The following is a 21,470-nucleotide window of genomic DNA, read 5'->3' on the forward strand; positions in this document are numbered from 1 at the left end:
GACAGAACTAGGGAAGGAAGTCTGACAGAAGGGAACTCTTGCTCCCCACCCCATCCAGCCAGAGGAGCCCAGCCCAGAGAGGTGGAGTATGGGTGCCAATAACTTGCACCACACCTGGGAACCACAAGAGGCCCTGGACTTCTCCCCTGCCGGACCAAGTGCTCACTTCCTCACGACCAGGTGGAGGACAGGTTTGATGCCAGACAACTCTCTCTCCAGGTCCCAGGAGGCTGAGACCCAGGCCTCCCAGCCCTCTCCCACTTCAGGGGCGGGACTTCCTGTTTCTGAGGCTACTTCTTTGCCTGGTTCAGCACAACAAGAGCTGGTAGCTTTCCACTGGGCTCAGCAGTGTCTAGACCTGGTGTGGGCTAGCAGGGAAGTGTGTGTATGTTCTGCTGGGGAGGAGCATCCCTAAGAATCCAAAACCAGGAAAGTAGTTAGTTCTCAGAGAAGCTGCAAGCTCCATGTCCACCCCTGGAGTGCAGATCTTGTCTTCTTGAGTGGTGGGTGGTAGGAGAATACAGCTGCTTTTTTATAGAAGGCAAGGGTCCTGATGGAATGTGACGTCTGCCACCCCCCTCCCCCTGCCCCGGGAAAGCAGGAGACAAGTTAAAAACAGAAGCGCGACCGTTTCTTTATTAAATTATACAAAAAGGGGAGGAGAGGGGAAGGGGGCAGCTGTGGGGCTCGGCCCCAACCCTGGCCCCACCCCGGCCTGGCGCTGTCTGAGAGAAGGGGATCTGAGGGAGACCCAGGGATCAGGCAGGGTAGGGATGGACCGGACATGAGGCTGGGATGCAGTGGTGAGGAAGGAGAGGCTACCGGGGTCGTGGGGGGGGGGGGAGGGAGAGAGAGAGCAAGGACAGGGAGAGGAGCGACTGGGGACCAGCTGGGGAGCTCAGATGGAGCAGGTCAAGAGGTGGAACAATGGCAGAGTGAGGATACAAGGGGCGGTGTCTGGAGAGGGGACATGAGAAAGGCTGGGGACAAAGAGGGTGGCAGCTCTGGTGCAGGGTCCAGAGCCAGGAGCCAGGTGAAGAGTGGCTGCAACTCGTCTGTTCTCACCCCCACCTCCAGGCCCGGAGGGGCCTCCCACCCCCAGCCCATTGGCAGGGGGCTCAGGCCGATGCCCCATTTTCTGTTTTCTGCCGCTTGGGATCCGCTTCATCCTGTGGAAGGAGAGCTGGGCTTAGCGGCAAAATGGGAGGGGGACCGCCCCCTGTCCCTGCCCTGCTCCAGCCCCCGCCCTTGCACCACAGGGATCCAGGTCCAAGTCCAAAGGGCTCCCAGCCCCTGCTGCATCCCTGACAGCCCCTCGGGCCCCACAGCCCAGCCCAAACCTCCTCTTCAGCAGCTCTCTTCAGCGCGGGCCCTTCGTCCTCATCTTCTTCTTCTTCCTCATCTGAGGAGCCAGAAACGGGTCATGGGGGAAGGGCAGGAAGCTCTGGCACAGACCCCCGGTGGTTGCCCTCAGCCCTGCTTCAGCTCTTCAAACCCACCCGGACTTGCTCCTTTGAGCCCCGCCTCCCCTGCCCCTCCCCACCTTCTTCTTCCCCTTCATCCTCCTCCTCTCCGTCCTCGGCAGTTTCTTCTTCTTCCTCCTCAGCTCCGTTCTCCTCCTCCTGTGGGGGCCGGACAGGGTGAGGGCCGAGGGAGCGGCGTCAGGCTGGCCAGGCTGGCCGCGTGCCTCCGCCACCACCAACGGCGGGGGGGGGGGACGGACGCAGGGGCGTCGGGACCGAAGGGTGGGAGGGGCCAGAGCGGAGGCAGGACCCGGCCCCCCCACCCCCACGCCCAGGTAAGTGGAGGGGAGCTGCGGGTCTCCTCCACCTGACCCCCGACCCCTCCGCACCTCCACCACTTCTTTCTTTCGCTCTTTTCGGCTGGCCTTCTCCTCCACCTTCTCTTTCTTCTCCTTCAGGTCCTGCAAGAGAGAAAGAGGTCACCTTCCTGTCACCACCAATGAGCTGCAGCCGGTCCCTCTCGCCCCGTTCTCCCTCTGCAGTGAGTTTAAGAGGGCCGTGAGAAGGAAGGAGTTGGCTACAGCAGCTCAGGGGCAGAAGAGAGGTCCCAGGGTCCACAAGGCCACAGGGGGGCTGGGACCAGACACCGTCCCCAAGACTCAAGGGAGGAGGGAAAGGGATGAAGACAGAGGAATGGAAGCCGAGGTCACTGCTCATCACTCCCATCAAGTTCTCCAAAACCTCACGGGCTGAAGAGTTCAGCTCAGCAAAGCAAATCCCCTCCATCTGCTCGCAGCCCCGATGCCCCACCCCCTCTTGAGGTCCCTCCGCCTTCCTGGCCTGCCCCCTCCCGCTGCCTGCCCTGCTCTGCCTTTTGTCTACCTCTGGGGCCTTTTCCTGAGTACTCTCTCTCCTGGGCATCTCTCCCAGCTTCCCCCTCGGCCTCCTCGAATGCCTTTGTTTCTCCGTCCGTGTGTCCCCCTACTCCTCAGGCTCCTACATGGCCAAACACGACGGGAACAGGGAGAGCATTCTAGCACGATGCACACCTACTCCAAACCAGTTCAAGTAGTTTCTTCCTCCCTACACCCGGCGGGTGGTGTGGTGTGCCCGTGGTGTGCGCACTAGCGTGGTAGAAGGGTAGAAGTAACCACTTCCAGGGGGAATGGCAGTACAGGAGGATTAAAGGCAACATGGAAGGGAGAGGGTATTGGCCATGGTAGATGAAGAGAGACAAACAAGGTCTGCGTCTGGGCTGGGATGATGAGATGAAGACTGTAGATGGGGAAGGTTACCTGTCTGGAGTACCCTCCCTCCTTCACCCCAGGAGCTCAGCAGGCACACCTTTAATGTCCCATTCCGCTATAGCAGACGGGGATGCTCCTGGGTCCCTTCTCTCTGGACACCATACGGGCTCTTCCAGTTTAGATTCCAGCCCTCTTCCCACCCCCCTCCCCAACAGCCCATGGCAGGCGCTGATCTGATCAACTGTGGACGTCCCTGTGTGATCTGATCTGGTGTTGGTATACAACTCTGCGTATCTGATTCCATGTGGATGGAAGTTTTGTGTGAGTAGATCACCCTGGAGGGTGTGTCCTTTCTGGATCAGGATCAGGGACAGCAGTAGGGGTTGGTGCAGAATGGTTGACCTGGAGGGACACCCAATTCCCTTCTCCCTTTAAGGGGAACACAGGACACAGGACCCTCTCACTCTAGCTCGGTTTCTCCCTGCCACTTCCCTGTCCTCATTTCTTGGCCACATGATCCACAGGGCATCCCTACTACCTGATGAGCTTTCCCCTGCATCCTGGGCCTGGAGAGGCAGGGGCTGGTCGCCTTCTCTCTGGGGGCCCCAGCACCAGGTCTGTGCTGCCCTGGCCTGAGTTTCCCATCCAGGCTGACAGAGGGAGGGAGGGAGGGAGAGGGAGGGAGGAAGGGAGGGAGAATTCTAGAGCGGGGAGGGAGGGAGCCTACCAGAGACCAAAGTCCAAGGGGCCGGGCCCTCTCCTCCCCTGTCCCGTCCTTCTGGTCACTGTCCTTCCATGATCCCTTTTCCAGGAGGGTATGTGAGTGAGGTCTTGTGCTAAGCAGCTCTCTGGCCTCATTTACTCAACACAGGCACACACGCTGACACAGGCTGACACCAATTCACACACCCAGCGACAGAGGAGCGCCCCCGAGATCCGGAGACACATGGCCCGGTGTTTGGACATTCTGGCACACACTCTTGAGACCGCACCAGAGGGCAGTGGAGCCTCTCGGCACTCACAAAGCAGCAACATGGCTCCAGAACATCCCCGTCTCCACATGCACACATGTAACTGACACGGGCAGTCCCACACACTCGCTGGATTTCAGACATACAAAGACACCTACTCAGCAAAGTCACATGCCACCACACAGCCCACCGGAGGGCCCCACCGCACACCTTATCAGCTCTCACACACAGCCCCTCTCTGCCACTGCCTTTAATCCCGTTGGTGGCCCCCTTTCACTTCGGGGGGCCTCTAGGAGACCTCTGTGACCTCCTCAACAACCAACCCCAGCCCCCACCAAAGTCGGGCTCCCAGCCCCCAAACGCTGGCCGAATTAATTTCCCAAAGCGATACTCAGCAGGTTCCCTAGGGAAATTAGAGGAAGGCTGGAAGAGAAGCAAGGGCAAAGGGATGGGGCCAGGGAAGGGAGACGATGAGAGCAAGGACGGCTCGATGCAATGCCATGCAACGCTGAGCTTCAGCTTTCTCGAAAGCGATTCTCACCCCCGTCATGATTTTTAGGAATCCAAGACTCTTTAAGTGTGTGTGTTGCGGGGGGGAGGGGGAGAGGCTGGAGGAGGCTACGGAGAGAAAAGAGAGCAGAAGGCCAATGGGGGAAGAAACGGATACAGACGGAAGGAAAGGAGAGAAGGAGAAAACAGACGGAGGCAGTAGCCGTCCGAGAGAAGCAAGAGGCTGTCGGGCCTCGAGGGGAGGGGCCCGAGAGCAAAGCAGCCTCCCGGGAGAGTCCTGTTTACTCTGGAGGATGTCAAACCGCTTAGCAGAGGAAAGGTGAGGTCAGACTGGAAGGAGAGACGGGGAAACGGGGCGCGGAGAGAGGGAGCGGGGGAGGGGCACGGTAAAGTGAGCCGCGGCGCGCTCCGACGGGAAGCGGACGGGGTAGAGGCGCGCGAGCCGGAGCCGGGGAGGGGTGGGGACGGCGGAGGGGGCCGGGCGCCGGCCGAGCGGCGAGGCCGGAGCCGCGGCGCGCGGCGCTCAGGAAGCTAGAGGGCGCTGGCGGGAGCCGCGCGAAGCGGGGTAGGCAGCGCCGGGCAGGGGAGGGAGGGGGTGGGGAGGGCGGAGTGGGGTCCGCCGGGACCCGGCGCCGGGGCAGCGTGGGGCCGTCGGGGGCGGCGTGGGGCGCCAGACGGCGCGGAGCTCGGGGGTCGCGCGGGGTTCGGGCCGCCGCTGTCCCCGCCCGTACCTTGGCGCTCAACTCGGCCGCTGCCTCCACGCTCTTCTCCGACATGGTGCCGGGGCCGGGGCCGGGGCTGGCGGGGAGCCGGGGTCCCGGGGCCGGGACGGAGGAGCCCTGGACGGCGGAGGGTGGCCGCGGCCGGAACCTGGCGCGGTGGCGGCGGCGGCGGCGACAGCGGCAGCGGCGGCCGCTCAGCAAGCTGGGTCTCTGGAAGAGGCGGCAGAGGCGCGCGGGGTGGGGCGGGGGTGGGTCTGGAGCGGAGACCCGCAGGGCTGCGGCCGTCCGGAGGGCGGGCGGAAGGGCGGTGCGGGCGGTGGCCGGCGCGCTCCGGCCGCGGTCGCTCGGTCCTCGGCTCGCCGCCCCCGCACCAGCAGAGCTGCCGCCGACCAGCCGCTGCCGCCCCCGGCCAGGGAACCCGCTTATAAAGGCGGCGCTGCCCGACGGGAGGGGCTTCCCAGGGGTGGGGCTGGCGGGAGCGGGGAGGAGAGGAGAGGGGAGGGGGATGAAAGCGGAGGTTGGCGAGGTGGGGATAGGAGGATGAAAGCGAGGGGAGGGAGCGCGCGAGAGGCGGGAGGGAGGACAGGACCAGGAGGGGGAAGTGGAGAGACTGACGGTCGCGGAGAAAGGAGTGGGGCGAGGAGGTGGGAAGGGGTGGGGTTCCTGCGGGGAGGGACCTCTCCGAATCCCGACCTACTGCCTGCGAAAGTGGAGTCTGTCTTTTGGGGGCGGACTGGAGGGATGGCCAGAATCCTACTGACCCTCCCCACCCCCACCCCCAAGAAACCCTGAAATTTTGCCAAGGGATGGGGTGGGAAAAGCAGATGGAGAGGCCAGGCAGGTATTTGAGAAACCAAAAGCTTAAGGAAGAGGAAGAGGGTGGCGGGGATACTTCCACATCACGCTGGCTTTCCCCTCTCGTCTTGCATCGCCTTTCTCTGGGTGGCCTTAAGAGGGGATGGGAGAGCCAAAAGGGCAACCCACCCTCTGTCCTGCCCGAGGCGGACTTTTGTGAGCCCTCCTGGGTTCCTCCCTTCCTGGATCTTTCTGGAGCTCTAGAGGAGTCAGAGGCCCTCCAGGCTCCTTCATTCTCTTCCATCTTGGACCGCTCTTACTCGCCCATCCCATCTCACTCGTCTTTGCCTGGTCTTTCTCTCTTCATCCCTGCTCATTCATCTGTACCCAGACGCCTCCCTCGCAACCGTTTATCCTTCACGTCTCTCATTCTTCTGTTGCCTCTTCTCCACTTCTCATTCCCCTCCTCAACCCTTCCATCTCTGATCTCCTTACCCCCTGTCCCGGACCACACTGTTCCTGTATCATGTGAGTCCGACACCTGGCCCTATACCCTTCGAAGATTTCCCCCAATTCTTCTCTTCAGGTCCTGATTGATCTTCTACGTTTTCCCTCTCTTTGCTGGTCTCTTTCCTCTGCTGCCATCTTCCCCAGCCTTTCTGGATTCTATTTGCCTCTTTTGCAAGGTCTGGAGTTCCAGCCCCACCCCGTTCCACTCATCCTCAGTTCCTGGCCTGCAGTCTCAGTATCTTTGGATCATTTTGAGAAGCTTGGGGGTTTCAGGAGCTGGGTGAATTAATGGTCAGGAAGGTGGGTGGAGTGGAAGGCTAGGGTTTGGAAAAGGATATCCTTGGTATGTGTGCCCTCCCATATTTGTCTATCATTATCATTAATTGTCTTATCATTTTCATTTTCTTAATAAGAAAGACACACTGATCAATCATCATCATTTGGTATCTGAGTGCTTATATATGCCATCTTTTGGTCCTATGGTGTACACACCTCCCAATTTCTCTTTCCCACTCTTCTTATCAGTTTCTCAGTCTCCATCTCCTCAAAAATCTTGGAGCCCCACCCAGGTTTTTCCTTGCCGGACTCTGATCATCTTTCTCTGAGATCTTTCCATCTCTATCTCAGTCTGTTTCTCCGACTCACTCACTGATGTCTTTAGCGATCTCTGACCCTCTCCATCTCTGTACTCTCCTGCTTCATTTCTCTCCCTCTCCCCTCTGCTTTACCCCCCACCCAGTCTCCCTGTCTCGCTCCCTCCCGTCTCTTTCCTCTCCCTCCCACCCTCCTTTCCTCTTCCCCTTCTCCACCTCCGAGCCCCGCCTGCCGTCTCGGACACCCTGCTGGGCTCTTACCCTGTTGCCCTGGTAACCACCCCCCACTCCGGTCACCTCCACTCCCCTCCCCCCCTCCAATCACCGCTACCAACAACCTCCATCCACCTTCCTCCTATTTTTCCTGAGAGCCAATAGAAACACTGTTGCCAGGTGGAATGCTCATTTGAATCAGCCAATCCAGGAGTCTAACTGCTTGCCCTGCCTTATATGGGGATTTGAGGAGGGCCACTCCCCCCACTCCAGCCCCACAGGGGACCAGCCTCTCCACTGTCCTTTCTCCCCGCCCTGGAGAGAGCCTGGGACCCTCCCTGTCACCCTCGTGTAAGGGCTTGGCCTCCCATTTCTCAAACTGGGACCACCGGGGTTAGCGTGGGGAGTGGGCCGGACTGTGGGCTGGGCCTCTGGGCTGGGGGTGGGAATGAGGTGTGATTAGGAAGGGGAGGCGGAGGGAGCCGGGAATTTTGCCCAGGGAGGGGTGTCTGGGAGCGGAGGCAGCTGCAGTGGAAAATTCCAGGGAGATGGAGAGGCAGAGAATGGGAATCCTGCCCCAAGGCCCAAGGGAGTGCCTTGAGAATCTAAGAGTTTGGACACTAGGGTCCCAAGGGACCACAGGAAAAAGATCTAGGAAGCAGAAGGCCTGGATCTAATTCCCTTCCTGCACAGGGAGAAGCATCTCTTAGCCTTTCCTGCCTGGTTGGACAACAGACCCGGCCTCCTGACATCTGGGCTTCATGAGAAAGAAGCTAGAAGTGGAACTTGGGATGAATTTGGAGCGAGTGGGATGCTGAAAGCCTAACGCCATAGTCCTTAGGGTTAGTGTCTGGGCCTTTGGGGCCAGTGGTGTTAAATGATGCCAGCTTGTGCGTGCTCCTTCCAGAGAACTACTTCTGGGACCTTGTAGAGGCTTGCCTATTCCTAGAGTTCCATTACTCCTCAGTCCAACTGAGAATTTCTCCCACTAGTTGAATGGGGCAACCTGGTGCTTCATACACATTTTCTGGAGGTGGGAAGAAGGAAGCCAGGTGAGAACAAGGGAGGCATGAGCGCCCTGGAGACCATGGCTGCTGGCCTGACATCCTAGAGATTTACCTCACTACTGTGTGAAAGGTGTTCAATTCTAGCTCTTGCCATCTTATTCTTAAGTGAATTCTTCCTTGTCTCCAGCTTCCTGAGTTTTTTCAGCTTGCCTGTTTTTCTGATAAGTTAAGTGCTAAGGAAGCCCTGGTGATCCTTGGAGGCATTGGACGACAGAAACGTGAAAATTGAACCTCCGTACTCCTCACTGTACTTTTTTATCCCCATTCCACTTCCAGTATAACTCATTTTCTATTCCTCATTTTTCCTTTCCTTTCTTTTTTCTTTTTTTAATCTTTTCAAAACTCAGGTCAGTGGAGAGTTGAGAGGAGAGGGACTCCTAGAGAGAGACCTAAACCAGCCTAAATTTGAGCATGTTTTTGTTTGTTGCCTGCAGGAGTGTTCCTTAAGAAAGCCTCTTCACAACTCTCAGGCACATCCATCAGGAACACTACCCTGTCACATTGTATTAAGTAGAGGTAAACTTTTTTTAATTCTCAGTTTTCTTTTTGCCCTCTGCACCAAGCTTGAACTCTTGCACTTCAACAAACTTAGGGAGCTCCTCCTTGGTGTCAGACACTGTGCTATGTGATGGGGACACGAAGCTGAAAAAGAGATGGTCCCTGCCCTCAAGGAATAGATGGGGAGAGCTCAAAGTACAGCCTGGAAAGGGACAGGCAGGGGCGCCTGGGTGGCTCAGGCAGTTAAGAATTGGCCTTCAGCCCAGGTCATGATCCCAGGGTCAGCGGGGGAGCCTGCTTCTCCCTCTCCCTCTCCCTCATGCCACTCCTCCTGCTTATGCTCTCTCCCCCCAACCCCAGCCTCAAAAAAATAAATAAATAACATCTTTAAAAATTAAAAAAAAAAAAAATCCTTTGAAAAGGGACATGCATCCAGCACTCTTTCCACCAGGCAGACAGCCCACTGTCTCCATGGGTACACTTTTCTAGAATGCCTCCCGGTTCTCTCCTGATTTTACAAATCTTTATCCATTGTTCCCAACTTGGAACAGCCTCCCGTGCTTCCTCCACCCTTACTACTGATTGTCTCCTTCTCCTGTGCCTAATACCTACCACGATGCTAGGCACCAAAGAGGACGAGCTCAATAAATCACTGACTTCGTAGCCCTGACACACCATTTTGGCCTCACTCGCAGAGCCCTCTCAACATTCTTTCTTTGAGTAGCCTCTCTGACTTGAAATCTTGTAACTGCCGATGTCCTGGCGGCCACCGTCTTTTATGCTATCATCACAACCAAAAGTTGTGTGGCTTTCCTACTTCCCTGTGAATCCTCTCCCCAGCAAAAAAGAATTAGTTTTACCATCCTACGTCTCCTGCAGATGTTCTAATTGGCTTTCTAATTCTCCACACCCTCTTTCCTGACCTCCATTTTTAGACCAAGCATAGTTGCCACTGCCCTCCTTTCAATTTCTCCTCCTTGCATACGCTTTTCAGAAAGACTTCACGGGCCTTCAGAAAAGTCTGGAAGGAAGATCACAATCTATAGATGCTTTCTGGCTCTGCCCAATAAAATTTACTGTGATGATGGAAGTATTCTATATCTGCACTTTCCAGTATAGTGGCCACTAGCCATGTGTGGTTACTGAACCCTTGAAATGTAGCTAGTGCAGCTAAGGAACTGCATTTCTTAATGTTATTTAATTTTAATTAACTTTAAATAGCCACCTGTGGCTAATGGCTACCATATTGGACAGCAGTACCACTTTAGACCTCAGCCATAAACTGTCTCCTTTTTCCACCTTCTTGCCCTTCTCCCTCCCCAGTGTTCTGTGGGTAGAATGGTGAGAGCAGCTCTGGCTGCCATGTAGAAGGTCATCTGGGCCGCTGCCGTCATGTACTTTACCGTAGGTGCAAGTCTGTCCAGGGTTCCCACACTTTTAAGGGTTAAACAGACCAGGTGCCTGAGGCAGAGGACAGAGAATAGAAATGAAAAGTCTAGGGGCAATGTTACCTGGAGTGACAGTTAGGGACTCCTTTTGCCCAGAGGATAAAAGACGGAGGGAGGACTCAGGAACCAGGAGGAGGCAGTGACAGTGGCGCCTGAACACTTTCCAGGACTCCAGTCTCAGGGGTCCTGTTCTTACCCTTCACAGTCTCCCTTAGCGATTCCACATGGACTTCCCTGGTTTTCGGTCCCACTGCCAGCAGAAACTTCTAACGCCAGGGACTCACAAACCTCCACCTCTAGCGCTGTGACCCCTTCCCTCCTTCCCTTCTGGTCATCAATCCCTCGATGCTCTGGAGCTCCTCAAACCCCACATGATCCAACTGAGATTCTCTCGCTTTCTAGTTCAGTTAAAGGTACTATCCTCCACCCACTCATTCCCGCCAGGGGGGTCACCCAAGACCACCTTTTCTTTCCCTCCCCAGCTCCTCCGCATCTGACTTCCTAAAGATTCCTTGAGTGCCTCCCTTTCTCTCCAAACTCAGTCCTGTCTCTGCTCCAGGGGTCAACATCACGTGCTGACTTAATTTATTGGAGTTCCCAACCATGATTTAAGAATCTGTGTATCGGGCGCCTGGGTGGCTCAGTTGGTTAAGCGACTGCCTTCGGCTCAGGTCATGATCCCGGAGTGCTGGGATCAAGTCCCGCATCGGCTCCCTGCTCAGCAGGGAGTCTGCTTCTCCCTCTGACTCTCCCCCCTCTCATGCTCTCTCTCTCTCTCTCTCTCAAATAAATAAATAAATAAAATCTTTAAAAAAAAAAAAAGAATTTGTGTATCTTCAGCACTTACCTCCCTACCTGGCATATGGTAGAAGCTCAAAAATGTTTCCTGAAATGCATAAACTGACTTTCTACCTAAAATACAAATCGACTAAAAAATAAAAATAAAATAAAATACAAATAAACTATTGTCATTTCCCTACATAAAACATTTTGATAGCTTCCCCAGGTCTATAGGATGAAGTCCAGAAGTAAGCAGGGCCCTTTGAGGTCTGGTCCCTTTAAACCTAACCTATATACCCTTATCTCTCAGCACTGTTCCCTCAAAAGTTTTGCTTCATCAATGTTTCTACTCCTTACAATTCTTCCCAAACGGAGCATACCTCTGTGCCTTTGCATTGATCACATTTCCTGCTTGGAATGCTCTCCTGGCTTCCCCAGCCCAGCCCCCAAGTCACTCACTCCCTCTTCGGAACCACTTTTACCCCCTTTTTTTTTTTTAAGATTTTATTTATTTGACACAGCGAGAGAGGGAAACACAAGCAGGGGGAGTGGGAGAGGGAGAAGCAGGCTCCCCGCTGAGCAGGACCCTGGGATCATGACCTGAGCCGAAGGCAGACGCTTAACGACTGAGCCACCCAGGCACCCCTTACCCCTTTAATATACGTCTTTCTACTGCAGCCTTCATCACAGGATTATAATCGATTCCATGTTGCCCGCCCTCACTAGGCTGTGAAGCTGGTTGGGCAGAGACCACATCTTTCTTGCCTTTTTATCTCCAGCCCCTAGCACTACGTCTGGCACAGAGTAAGAGCTCAGTAGATTTTGACACGAACTGTCACACAGGTATAGCTCAAACTTCAGCCCTTAGTGTCCATGTTAATCACAGGGTCTTTTGCCTCCTTCTGGATATCTTCTTGAAAGATCAGACAATAGGAAGTTCTTAAGACTTAAAACTTCAAGGGTGCCTGGGTGGCTCAGTTGGTTAAGTGACTGCCTTCGGCTCAGGTCATGATCCTGGAGTCCCTGGATCGAGTCCCACATCGGGCTCCCTGCTCAGCGGGGAGTCTGCTTCTCCCTCTGACTCTCCCCCCTCTCATGCTCTCTATCTCATTCTCTCTCTCAAATAAATAAATAAAATCTTTACAAAAAAAGGAATTAAAACTTCAAATTCTAAGCTGACCATTCACATTAGCATATCCACTCAAGATGGTCTAACAACTAATACCCTGCGGTCAAAGTGGGTATGGAATTCACTTATTTCTACATCTCCTCCTACTTTAGGTAGTTAGCTGCTAAAGGTAAGACCATCTGGGTCAGCTATCCTGTGTAGCCACGTGATCAGGATCTTACAGCCAGATACGATTTCAATATATTCAATACATTCTCAAACCAGTACTTGTATGTTCTCAGTACGGTGCTGCAAGCAGAATGGTCATTTCTTTTTTTTTTTTTTTTTAAGATTTTATTTATTTATGGGCGCCTGGGTGGCTCAGTTGGTTAAGCGACTGCCTTCGGCTCAGGTCATGATCCCGGAGTCCCGGGATCGAGTCCCACATCGGGCTCCCTGCTCGGCAGGGAGTCTGCTCCTCCCTCTGACCCTCTTCCCTCTCGTGCTCTCTATCTCTCATTCTCTCTCTCTCTCAAATAAATAAATAAAATCTTTAAAAAAAAAAAGATTTTATTTATTCATTTGTCAGAGAAAGAGTGCACAAGCAGGGAGAGAAGCAGGCAGAGGGAGAAGTAGGCTCCCTGCTGAGCAGGAAGCCTGATGCGAGACTTGAAGGCAGATGCATAACTGACCGAGCCACCCAGGTGCCCCAGAATGGTCATTTCTTTCCCATTTAGGTGCCCTGGTCAAAAAATCTCGGAGTCATTCTTGACTCTTCTCCCTCATACCGCATCCATCCATCAGATTCTGTTGGCTCCATCTTCAAAATATATCTAGAATATATCTAGAATCTGACCACTCTTCCTCTGCTGTTTTGAATCTACTCTCAAGGCATCATGGGGTCTCACCTGGATTATGGAGACAGCATGCTAATAGGTCTTTCTGTTTCTGCTGTTGTCTCCCCAGTAGTCTATTCTCCATACAACAGCCAGAGTGATCCTTCTGTAGGTCTTACAAAGTCCCACATGATCTGGCTTCCTTCTTTCACTGTGACCTTGTCTCTTACTACTGTTCTTCCTTTCATTCACATCAGTCTAGGCACAATGGCTTCTGTGTTGTCCCTTGAACACACTAAGCATACTTCTGCCTCAGGGCCTTTGTACTTACTGTTTCCTCTGCCCAGAATGCTCTCACCTCAGCTTTCTTGAGCTCGTTAGGTCTCTGCTTCAATGTCATCTGATCAGTGAGGACTTCCCTAGTCACCCTAAAAAGCAACCACCACTTCCCAACCAATAGCCCATTCCTCTGTCCCCCTTCTCCCGTGCCTTATTTTTGTCTATGTCACTACTGTATCTCCAGAGCCAGGAATATTACCTGACACATAGTAGGCATTCAATAAATACTTGTTGAGTGATATGGATATGAAAACAAGCTGAAAAGTTGATTTTTAAAAAATCCTCTTGAGGGGCACCTGGGTGGCTCAGTCGTTAAGCATCTGCCTTCGGCTCAGGTCATGATCCCAGGGTCCTGGGATCGAGCCCCGCATCAGGCTCCCTGCTCTGCGGGAAGCCTGCTTCTCCCTCTCCCACTCTCCCTGCTTGTGTTCCCTCTCTCTGTCAAATAAATAAATAAAATCTTTTTAAAAAATGCTCTTGAGTCACTTTTTAATCTTACTCTGACCTGGTGTCCACAGTACAACTCAATCTAGGGCAACTTAGCACTAATTTTCAGGCTTTTTCTCTCTTCCCCAAGACATATGCCGTATTCATACACACATACACTCAGTCACACCCATTCACTTTGGCTCACGCAGGAAATCCAGTCTCCCCTAACTCGCACATCATTGCCCCATCCTTACTCTGTTCCAATATCCAACTGTCCTGGGATTGCCCCAAATGTATGACCTCACATCTAAAGAGGGTCCCTTTTCTGGCCCAGCTCTACTCTCACAAGGACCTTCTGACTTTGACTCCATCAGATAGAGCAGCGAATGTTAAGAACCACATTGTTTCTCTTCCTTCCCCAAATCCTATCCTCCTTTGTTAAACCTCACTCCTGGCAGGGCCCACTCTCCCTCCTACAACTTAATCATATACAGGACACTCCAGTGACTGAGAAATTTCTGTTCTTCAGAGTTCATTGGACAGAGAAGGAAGGAAGGGAGGAAGGGAGAAAGGGAGGGAAGGAATGGGAGGGAGGGACAGGAACGGGAAGGGAAGGAAGGGAAGAGAGGGGAAGGAAGGGAAGGGAAGGGAGAAGGGAGACAGACACAAACTCTGGTTGTGGGGGACATGAAAGTTACTTGTAAAATTACATTCCTTCCATTTTTGGAGTAGATGGTTGCGTATGTGGTATGCCTCTGGGGACTCTGAAAATGACCTCTTGTACTTCCTTCTTCATCCCCACCTATTCGAGAATTTCTTTTTAACCTCAGACAAAGCCCAGGTTTGGAGCTTTCTCTCATAGTTAGAAGCTAAGTTGTAATTTGTAAATACTCCTAGGAGAGGTAATACAGTGATTTAAAATCAGGCAAAGGTAAATATGACTGATATCTGATATTTACGTTTTATAAGGAAGGGGAGAAAGGTTTCTAGGCACCTAAAGGCAATAGGTAGAGAGCACCAGGTAATGGAAAAAGGTGGAGGCTAGAAGCTAAGTTGTACCCCCATCCAATTCTGTGAAGGTTGGACATCATGGAATGAGAAGCGAGAAGCTGGAAGGTGAGGGACCACACTTCCTTAAGCCTGGGCCACAGGACTCTCACTGAGAGAATACCTGAGCACATGTCAAACTGCCTTTGAGGCAAGAGGAAAAGGGGCAGTTGCAGGGTGGGATGTCCAGACATAGAAGATCTGGAGAATAAATTGAAAAGATTTGACTAAGTCTCTTCCCCAGAAATATCAATGAAAAGCAAATTTTCTTTTATTCTGTCTTCATCTTTGTTTGGTTTTGCCAGTCTGACAGCTTCTAAATTATCTGTTCCCCTGTCTCCACTATTGTTTTTCCCTCTTTAATGATGATCAAGTCCAAAGAAACCTGAGAAGCCCTGCCCGCAGTACCTTTTCCTGAGTCACCAGGGACCCCCCCCTCCTCCTTCACCCCTAGGGAAGTATTGGAAACAAGTCTTTGGCATTGCCAGGCTCCACATAGCACTAATATGGCTAGCAGCCAGAGTAAAGAACCAGGGAGAGCTAGAGTTTGGATGAGTCTAGTTTAAAGTCCATCGTAGACGGTCCAAATTCCCCTGACACCCTGGGGGGAGGGCGCTTCTCTCCAGTTGGGCCAGATTTTATGCAAGACATTTACTATGTCAAAGTTTCCATCTTTGGCCTTGGAGTCGGGTCTTCTGGGTCTGATTTCAGCTCCGCCCCTGGGTGATCCTGGTTGGAGCTCTCCACCCCTTTCTTCTCCCAAACTTTAGACCCTTGACCTACCTACCTGACTAGAGGCAAGAAAGATCAGTGCGGGACTGAGAGTTCTTGAGGACACCAAAGTTAGAAAAAAGGAAAGGGGAGAGACTGGCACTAAACTAAATGATTTCAGAACGACAACCTTTGTCCAGACCGACCCTTCACACAGGGTAACGGAGGGGTCCAGGAACCTCGCCAACGCCGGTTCCCGACCGGTAGTTCCAGCCTGGCCGAAGAGCGCCACCTGGCGGCCTGCCCTCCCAACCTGGAATCTCTTTGGCCCAGCCGGAGTTCTCGAAGCCAGAGCCAGACAGGGGCAGAACTGTCACCTCCCCCTCTACGTCATTCCGAGGACCCCGCCCCTGCATGGAACGCACCTCCTGCCGATGGGACTGGCCCTTAGCGCCTCCCCCGCAGAACGGCCGCCCTTCCTCCCTCTCGGGCTGAAACGCCGCTCGGGTAGAAAATCTGCTTAATGTTCCCCCCAGGATCCGCCCCACCTCGTCGCCCACAGGGAGCCCGCCCCTCCCCCCCATGGGAATCTGCCCCTCGTCCTCTTCCTTCCCCTGAGGGAACGTGCCGCACCGCCCTCCCCCGCCCCGTCCCTCCCGAGGAAGGGGCGCCCCTGCTCTTCCCCCGCACCCTCACAGGGAGCCTCTTCCTGTTCACAGAGCCCAAATCCAGGTTGGTGATGAGGCCTCCCCTCCCCTGGTCCCCTGAGGGCCCCGCGGCCCCACGCTCCGCTGCCCCGGGAGCGGGCCCCAGCCCTCTCGTCTCGCCAGCCAGTGGGCGGAGCTCCGCGGGCCCGGCCCCGGGGCGGGCTGTCCCATCGTGACGTCACTTCCGTCCGGGCCTGGCCGTGGTTCGGGCTCCGTGGGCCGACGGGGGGGTGGGTACGGAGGTGGCAGCCGTGGGAGGAGGCGGCGCGGGAGGCCGAGGAGAGCCAGCACGGACCAATCCCGCGTCCTGGGCCGCAACCCCCGATCCTGCAGCGCACCGAGAGGCGAGACCGGCCGGATGGGCCGCTGAGCCCGAATCGGGGACCGGTGAGGCTCGAGCAGAACGGGCGGCCGGGGCCGGGGCGGGAGCGGGCCCGCGGGGCTGCCGGGTCTGGGAGCCTGGGATGCGGGGAGGGGAGAGGGCCGGGCCCGCCGCTCCTGCTCTCCCGGCGGGGAGGCGGGGGCCGGGGGAGCGGCGGGCAGGGGCGGTGGGGATAGTGAGGCCCGCCCGGGGGAAGGCCAGGCAGGCGGCTGGGGGGTAAGAAGGGGGCGAGGTGGCTGGGGTCATTGCTGGAGCGAGGGCCAGCCCTCGGGATTCGCATCCGGAACAGTGGCGTCGGGGGAGGGGGGGATGCTTCTGGTCAGGGCTCGGGGGAGAGGATGGCTGTGAGTGGGGAGAGGCAGAAAACTGCGAGGCTTGGAAAATTTTTCCACGGCCCTCCTTGAGAGGTTTGAAGAGCTCTTCTCTCCCTTGAGGGTGGTGCCGAACGCCACCTGGAGAAGGGTCTCACTGGAGTTTGCGGGGGTCGGTTACAGCATTTGGAAGGGACAGTGTTCTGAGAGAGACCCCACACTGAGCCGGGTGTGCAGAAGCCTGGCTAGCTCCGAGTATTTGAGCCTCCACATCTTTACAGTGTGGAGCCCCCTGGAGCTAAAATCAGGATGTTCCGCTTCATGAGGGACGTGGAGCCCGAGGATCCCATGTTCCTGATGTGAGTATTCCCTCCCCCTCCTGTTCTAGAGCGCTCATCCCACTCCACGTTGGGCCTCTAAGTAGTTCAGATAGACTGGGTTCCCATTGCTGGCATTGGCTGGAACCAGCTGGATCGTCAGCTCCAGCTCAGACTGAGAGAGAGGAACTAGGCATCTGTGCCACTGTTTCCCTAGGACTTTTCCGTTTGGCTGGGGCCGCGCGGGTCGAGGGGGGGGGTGGTTTGCGGGGGTTGTTGACTGCTTGGTCCTTCGGCCATCCACACTGTATACTCACTCCACAGGGACCCCTTCGCTATTCACCGGCAGCATATGAACCGAATGTTGTCAGGTGGCTTTGGATATAGCCCCTTCCTCAGCATCACAGATGGTAACATGCCTGGGACCAGGCCCGCCAGCCGTAGGATGCAGGTAATGGTGCTGTGACATGCCTGAGACCCAAAAGAAATGCTGGAGGGTGGTCAATAAAGTCCTTGACTTTTCTTGCACTTCAGCCAACTTAGCAAGTGAAGTGATCTTTTTTAGGAGTGGGGGAACGGGTCTGGCAAAAGGGCTCTGTGATCCCCTTTTGAGAGGAGGATGGAAAAAAAGCTGAGGCCATGGGCTCCGTTTGGGATTGTAGTGAGATAGGACGTGGTCTCTAATTTGTTCTTTATGTTTTCCTGCAGGCTGGGGCTGTCTCCCCCTTTGGGATGCTGGGAATGGTGAGTCCTAATGTCCTTGTGCCCTTCCGTTCTCAGACACACTGTATACCCTTAGATGTTATTTCCAAATGTGGTTCTCTGGAATAGCCTTATGGGTAACCCTAGAATATTTTTAAGGTGCTCACAAACTCTGGGCCTGTTGTATGCTAGGAGTCTTGTGGGTTCAAGATGCTAACTTCTTGATTCCTGCATTCTAGGAGCCAATACCTATTAGGAAAATGTAATTGCCTAGCAAAGTTTGTCTATCTGAGGATGGAGATGCAGTTGAAGGGCCCACAAAGATGGCTTTTAGAAGTTTTTTGTTGTTGTTGTTGTTTTTACAGTTTAACGGCCAACCCTTTTATAGGTCGGAATCCATTTACTTGGGTGTGCTTCCTAAAGATAGGAGGAAACAGGACAGTCGGGAGAAAGAAAATTGGATCAGAGCAGCCGTAGAGACTGAGGAGGAAGACAGCAGTAGTGATACAGGAAGGGAAACTCAAAGAGAACATTCCATATTCCGGTCATGCTAATGAAGAGACCGAGCAGTTGCTGCGTGTGGAGGAAGAAGAGGAAGGGAACGTGTAGCCATGTGTCTGTCTAGAGGGTACCTAAAGGAGACCATCTGAGCACTGACTGTGCTTTCCTGACTCTCTTTTCCATCTCTTTGCTGCAGTCGGGTGGCTTCATGGACATGTTTGGGATGATGAACGACATGATTGGGAACATGGTGAGGCTCTTGCCCCATACGCTTTTGCAGTCTTGTGCTCTGTGGTGGCTGGCAGCTCTTGAGTCCTCTGGGGCAGGGGCAGGGAAGAGTGTGCTGGTGAAGGGCTCAAGCTGGATGAAGTCGTGGAACCCGGAGGGCACTGGGTTCCCTTACCTGCTCTCGTGCCTGGGTAGCAAGTAGGAGCAGCGATCTTCTTCAGTGTGCAATTAAGGCTCCACGTTGTCAGGTCCCTCTTGTTTGTCGTTGGACTCTGAGGAACTGGGGGGGCACTGATGAGTCCTGATGTTTTCTGAGTTTCCACGTTTCATGAGAGAGCTGTGGACAAGAGCAGGCAGCGGACGTGTGGGACCCCTGCCCCAGAGGGGCCATTCAGTCCTGCTCTACCTTTCCCTCCTCAGGAACACATGACAGCTGGAGGCAATTGCCAGACCTTTTCATCCTCCACTGTCATCTCCTACTCCAACACGGGGGATGGTGCCCCGAAGGTCTACCAGGAGACATCAGAGATGCGCTCGGCTCCAGGCGGGGTGAGTTGGAGGGCCTGTCATTTCCCAGAGCAGGCAGAACGGAATGGCACACCCAGAAACCCGGGCTTCCTTTTTCAGGACTGGGTTGTGGGTGGTTTGTCTGTCCTGGCTTGGTGTCGCCAGGGCTTTGGAAGGGGTGGCTGAGTGTGCCATGTTCTGCCTCATCCCAGATCCGGGAGACCCGGAGGACTGTACGGGACTCAGACAGTGGGCTAGAGCAGATGTCCATTGGGCACCACATCCGAGACCGGGCTCACATCCTCCAGCGCTCCCGAAACCACCGCACAGGGGACCAGGAGGAGCGGCAGGATTATATCAACCTGGATGAGAGTGAGCCTGCCTTCCTGCTCTATCACCCTTCTTACTCCTGGGCCAGTAGCCCCTGGGCCGGTTCCTGTGAGCTAGGAGATAGAAACTTTCTCTCCCTATCTCTGTAGATATTACTTGGTAAAGTTAGGGGTGGGCCCTCTAGTCTTACCTCACTTGAGCCTTGTTGTCAGCTTTAGGGGCTAAGTCAGTTGCTGGCAATATCCTCACCAAGGAAGGGCCAACTGTCAGGATCGGTTTTTTCTTCCCTTTTTTTTTTTTTTTCTCTCCAAGTCAACAGATATTTATTAAATACTTATTGTGTGCCTGGGATGGTGCCCCTTAACTTAATAAGTATGCCGTTCCTAATTTCTTTCTTCAGTAGTCGTGCCTCAGGTGTGCTGGTGGCTTCCATATTGGAATCACTATTGGCTTATTAGCTAGTGGAGCCATACTGAACCCCAAAATACTAAGAAAAGAAATTGCTGCTTTCCCTCAACACATCCTCACACATAACACTTTCAACCTTTGCCCTGTCTCTTCATCTTAGAAGGCTGTGGCTCACTCTTGCATCTGCTTCCAGACCCAACCTATCAATTTAAGTTGTCACATCTGGTCTCTGTGCTCTTAGGTGAGGCCGCAGCGTTTGATGACGAATGGCGGAGGGAGACGTCCCGATTCCGGCAGCAGCGCCCTCTGGAATTTCGACGGCATGAGGCTTCAGGGGGTGGGGGACGAAGGGCTGAGGGGCCTCCCCGCCTGGCTATACAGGGACCCGAGGACTCCCCCTCCCGACAGTCCCGCCGCTATGACTGGTGAGGGCCCTAGGCCCTCAGCCTCTCTTGTAAGTATTGAGGGGGGGGAATAGGCAAGGTGTGGAGCACGGAGGGGGGTTGAGGAGTGTACCTGTGCCCAAGCCTCTGCCACGAGGCAGCAGCAGTCCAGGTGCCCAGCAAATGCTGCCTTTGATGGTATAAGTTTTCTTTGGTATAGAAAGAGAATAATGCTCTCACTGGAAGTGGGAATTAAACCCAACTCCTGGCTTTTATATTTTGTCTTTGTTTTGACTTGTGCTCTTCTCTCTTCCCCTTCCAGGTACAGGCTGAGAGGCTGAGAAATCATCCCCTGAAATAACTTTTTCCTCTCCAACTCCCACTCCCAATTTAATATTAAATTAACAGGCAAGCTGGCCCCCACCTCTCCCTGGGGGTCTCAGGGAGAACCTTTCACTGCTCCTTTTACCTACTTTTTCCTTCTTTAATCCCCTACCATGATGACTTCACTTCTCCTGTATCTGCTAACTTGATTTTTCATTTTGCTGCTCCATCTTTGAACCTCCTCACCCTCCCCATTCTACCCTTGTCATGCATTGAAGGGGCTTTTGGGGTGAGCTCTGGGTTTAGGGGCTTCCTCCATCCCTCAGCTACCCTGGATCTTGGCCCACCTCCTCCTCAGATTCCCCCCCTGCAGGGGTCATAGCCCTCATCCGGGGCTGTTTGTGGAGGGAGAGGACTGGCTCCCAACCCTTCCTCCCTTCCCACCCCTGCACATCACAGAACTCTTCCCTACACCTTTCTCTGCCTTTATTTTTTGATTTGTGCAACTTGTAACTAGGTGTTTATGGAATAAAGGAAAATGGAAAAAAAAAAAAAAAGACCAAGGAGGATTCTGGCTTTACTTTTGATCTTGTCCCCGTTCAATTTCAACCCTCCTGTCTCCCAGTCCCCTTCTTACCTTCCCTCTGTCTCCACTTGTGGCCTTCTGAACTTGAGTTCAAGCCCAGTACCTCAGTGGTGATAACAGTGGGACTGTCAGAGCCCTGGCAGATGGAAAGCAGCAGCGGAAGTCAGCTGGACTAGGGCTGGTGGGTGAAAACGGGGGGGAGTGTCGGGCATATCTCCTAGGCACCTGGGGAGTTTGCTGCCCCTTGACCCTTGGGCAGAGTTTGTCCCCCGGACTGTGGGTGGGAACGCTTGTGGTACCGAGCAGGAAGGCCCAGGCCTTCAAGGGGGAGGCCCTCCAGGGTCGATAATGTTCTTCCACCCTCAGTTGTTAAGAATTTGAGCCCAGGGAAGGAGACCAGAGAAGAAAACTAATCTGGAACCTGAGCGGTACTGGAAGGGCATGAGGTGCTTAAATTTCTCAAGATGTTCACTCTTGCTTGACCTGGCCCGGCCAAA

General features: G+C 54.2%; 2 protein-coding genes across 2 annotated transcripts; one reads left to right on the forward strand and one right to left on the reverse strand.

Moving 5' to 3' along the window:
• Positions 1-609: 609 nt before the first annotated feature.
• Positions 610-16,656, reverse strand: PTMS (parathymosin). The gene is made up of 6 exons (XM_027594231.1): positions 16,073-16,656; positions 4,923-5,382; positions 1,853-1,924; positions 1,544-1,622; positions 1,341-1,402; positions 610-1,169 (listed from the first exon to the last, which is right to left on the reverse strand). The coding sequence occupies exons 1-6, from the start codon at positions 16,654-16,656 to the stop codon at positions 1,119-1,121; spliced, it is 1,308 nt and encodes a 435-aa protein (XP_027450032.1). The 3' UTR covers positions 610-1,118.
• Positions 16,169-20,950, forward strand: MLF2 (myeloid leukemia factor 2). Its single transcript, XM_027592555.2, has 9 exons — positions 16,169-16,381; positions 16,969-17,046; positions 17,329-17,455; positions 17,713-17,748; positions 18,404-18,457; positions 18,856-18,984; positions 19,155-19,314; positions 19,922-20,134; positions 20,386-20,950. The coding sequence occupies exons 2-8, from the start codon at positions 16,997-16,999 to the stop codon at positions 20,107-20,109; spliced, it is 744 nt and encodes a 247-aa protein (XP_027448356.1). The 5' UTR covers positions 16,169-16,381; positions 16,969-16,996; the 3' UTR covers positions 20,110-20,134; positions 20,386-20,950.
• The last annotated feature ends 520 nt before the right edge of the window (positions 20,951-21,470 follow it).

This window comes from Zalophus californianus, chromosome 9 (assembly GCF_009762305.2).
Source record: "Zalophus californianus isolate mZalCal1 chromosome 9, mZalCal1.pri.v2, whole genome shotgun sequence".
Taxonomy (NCBI): Eukaryota; Metazoa; Chordata; class Mammalia; order Carnivora; family Otariidae; genus Zalophus; species Zalophus californianus.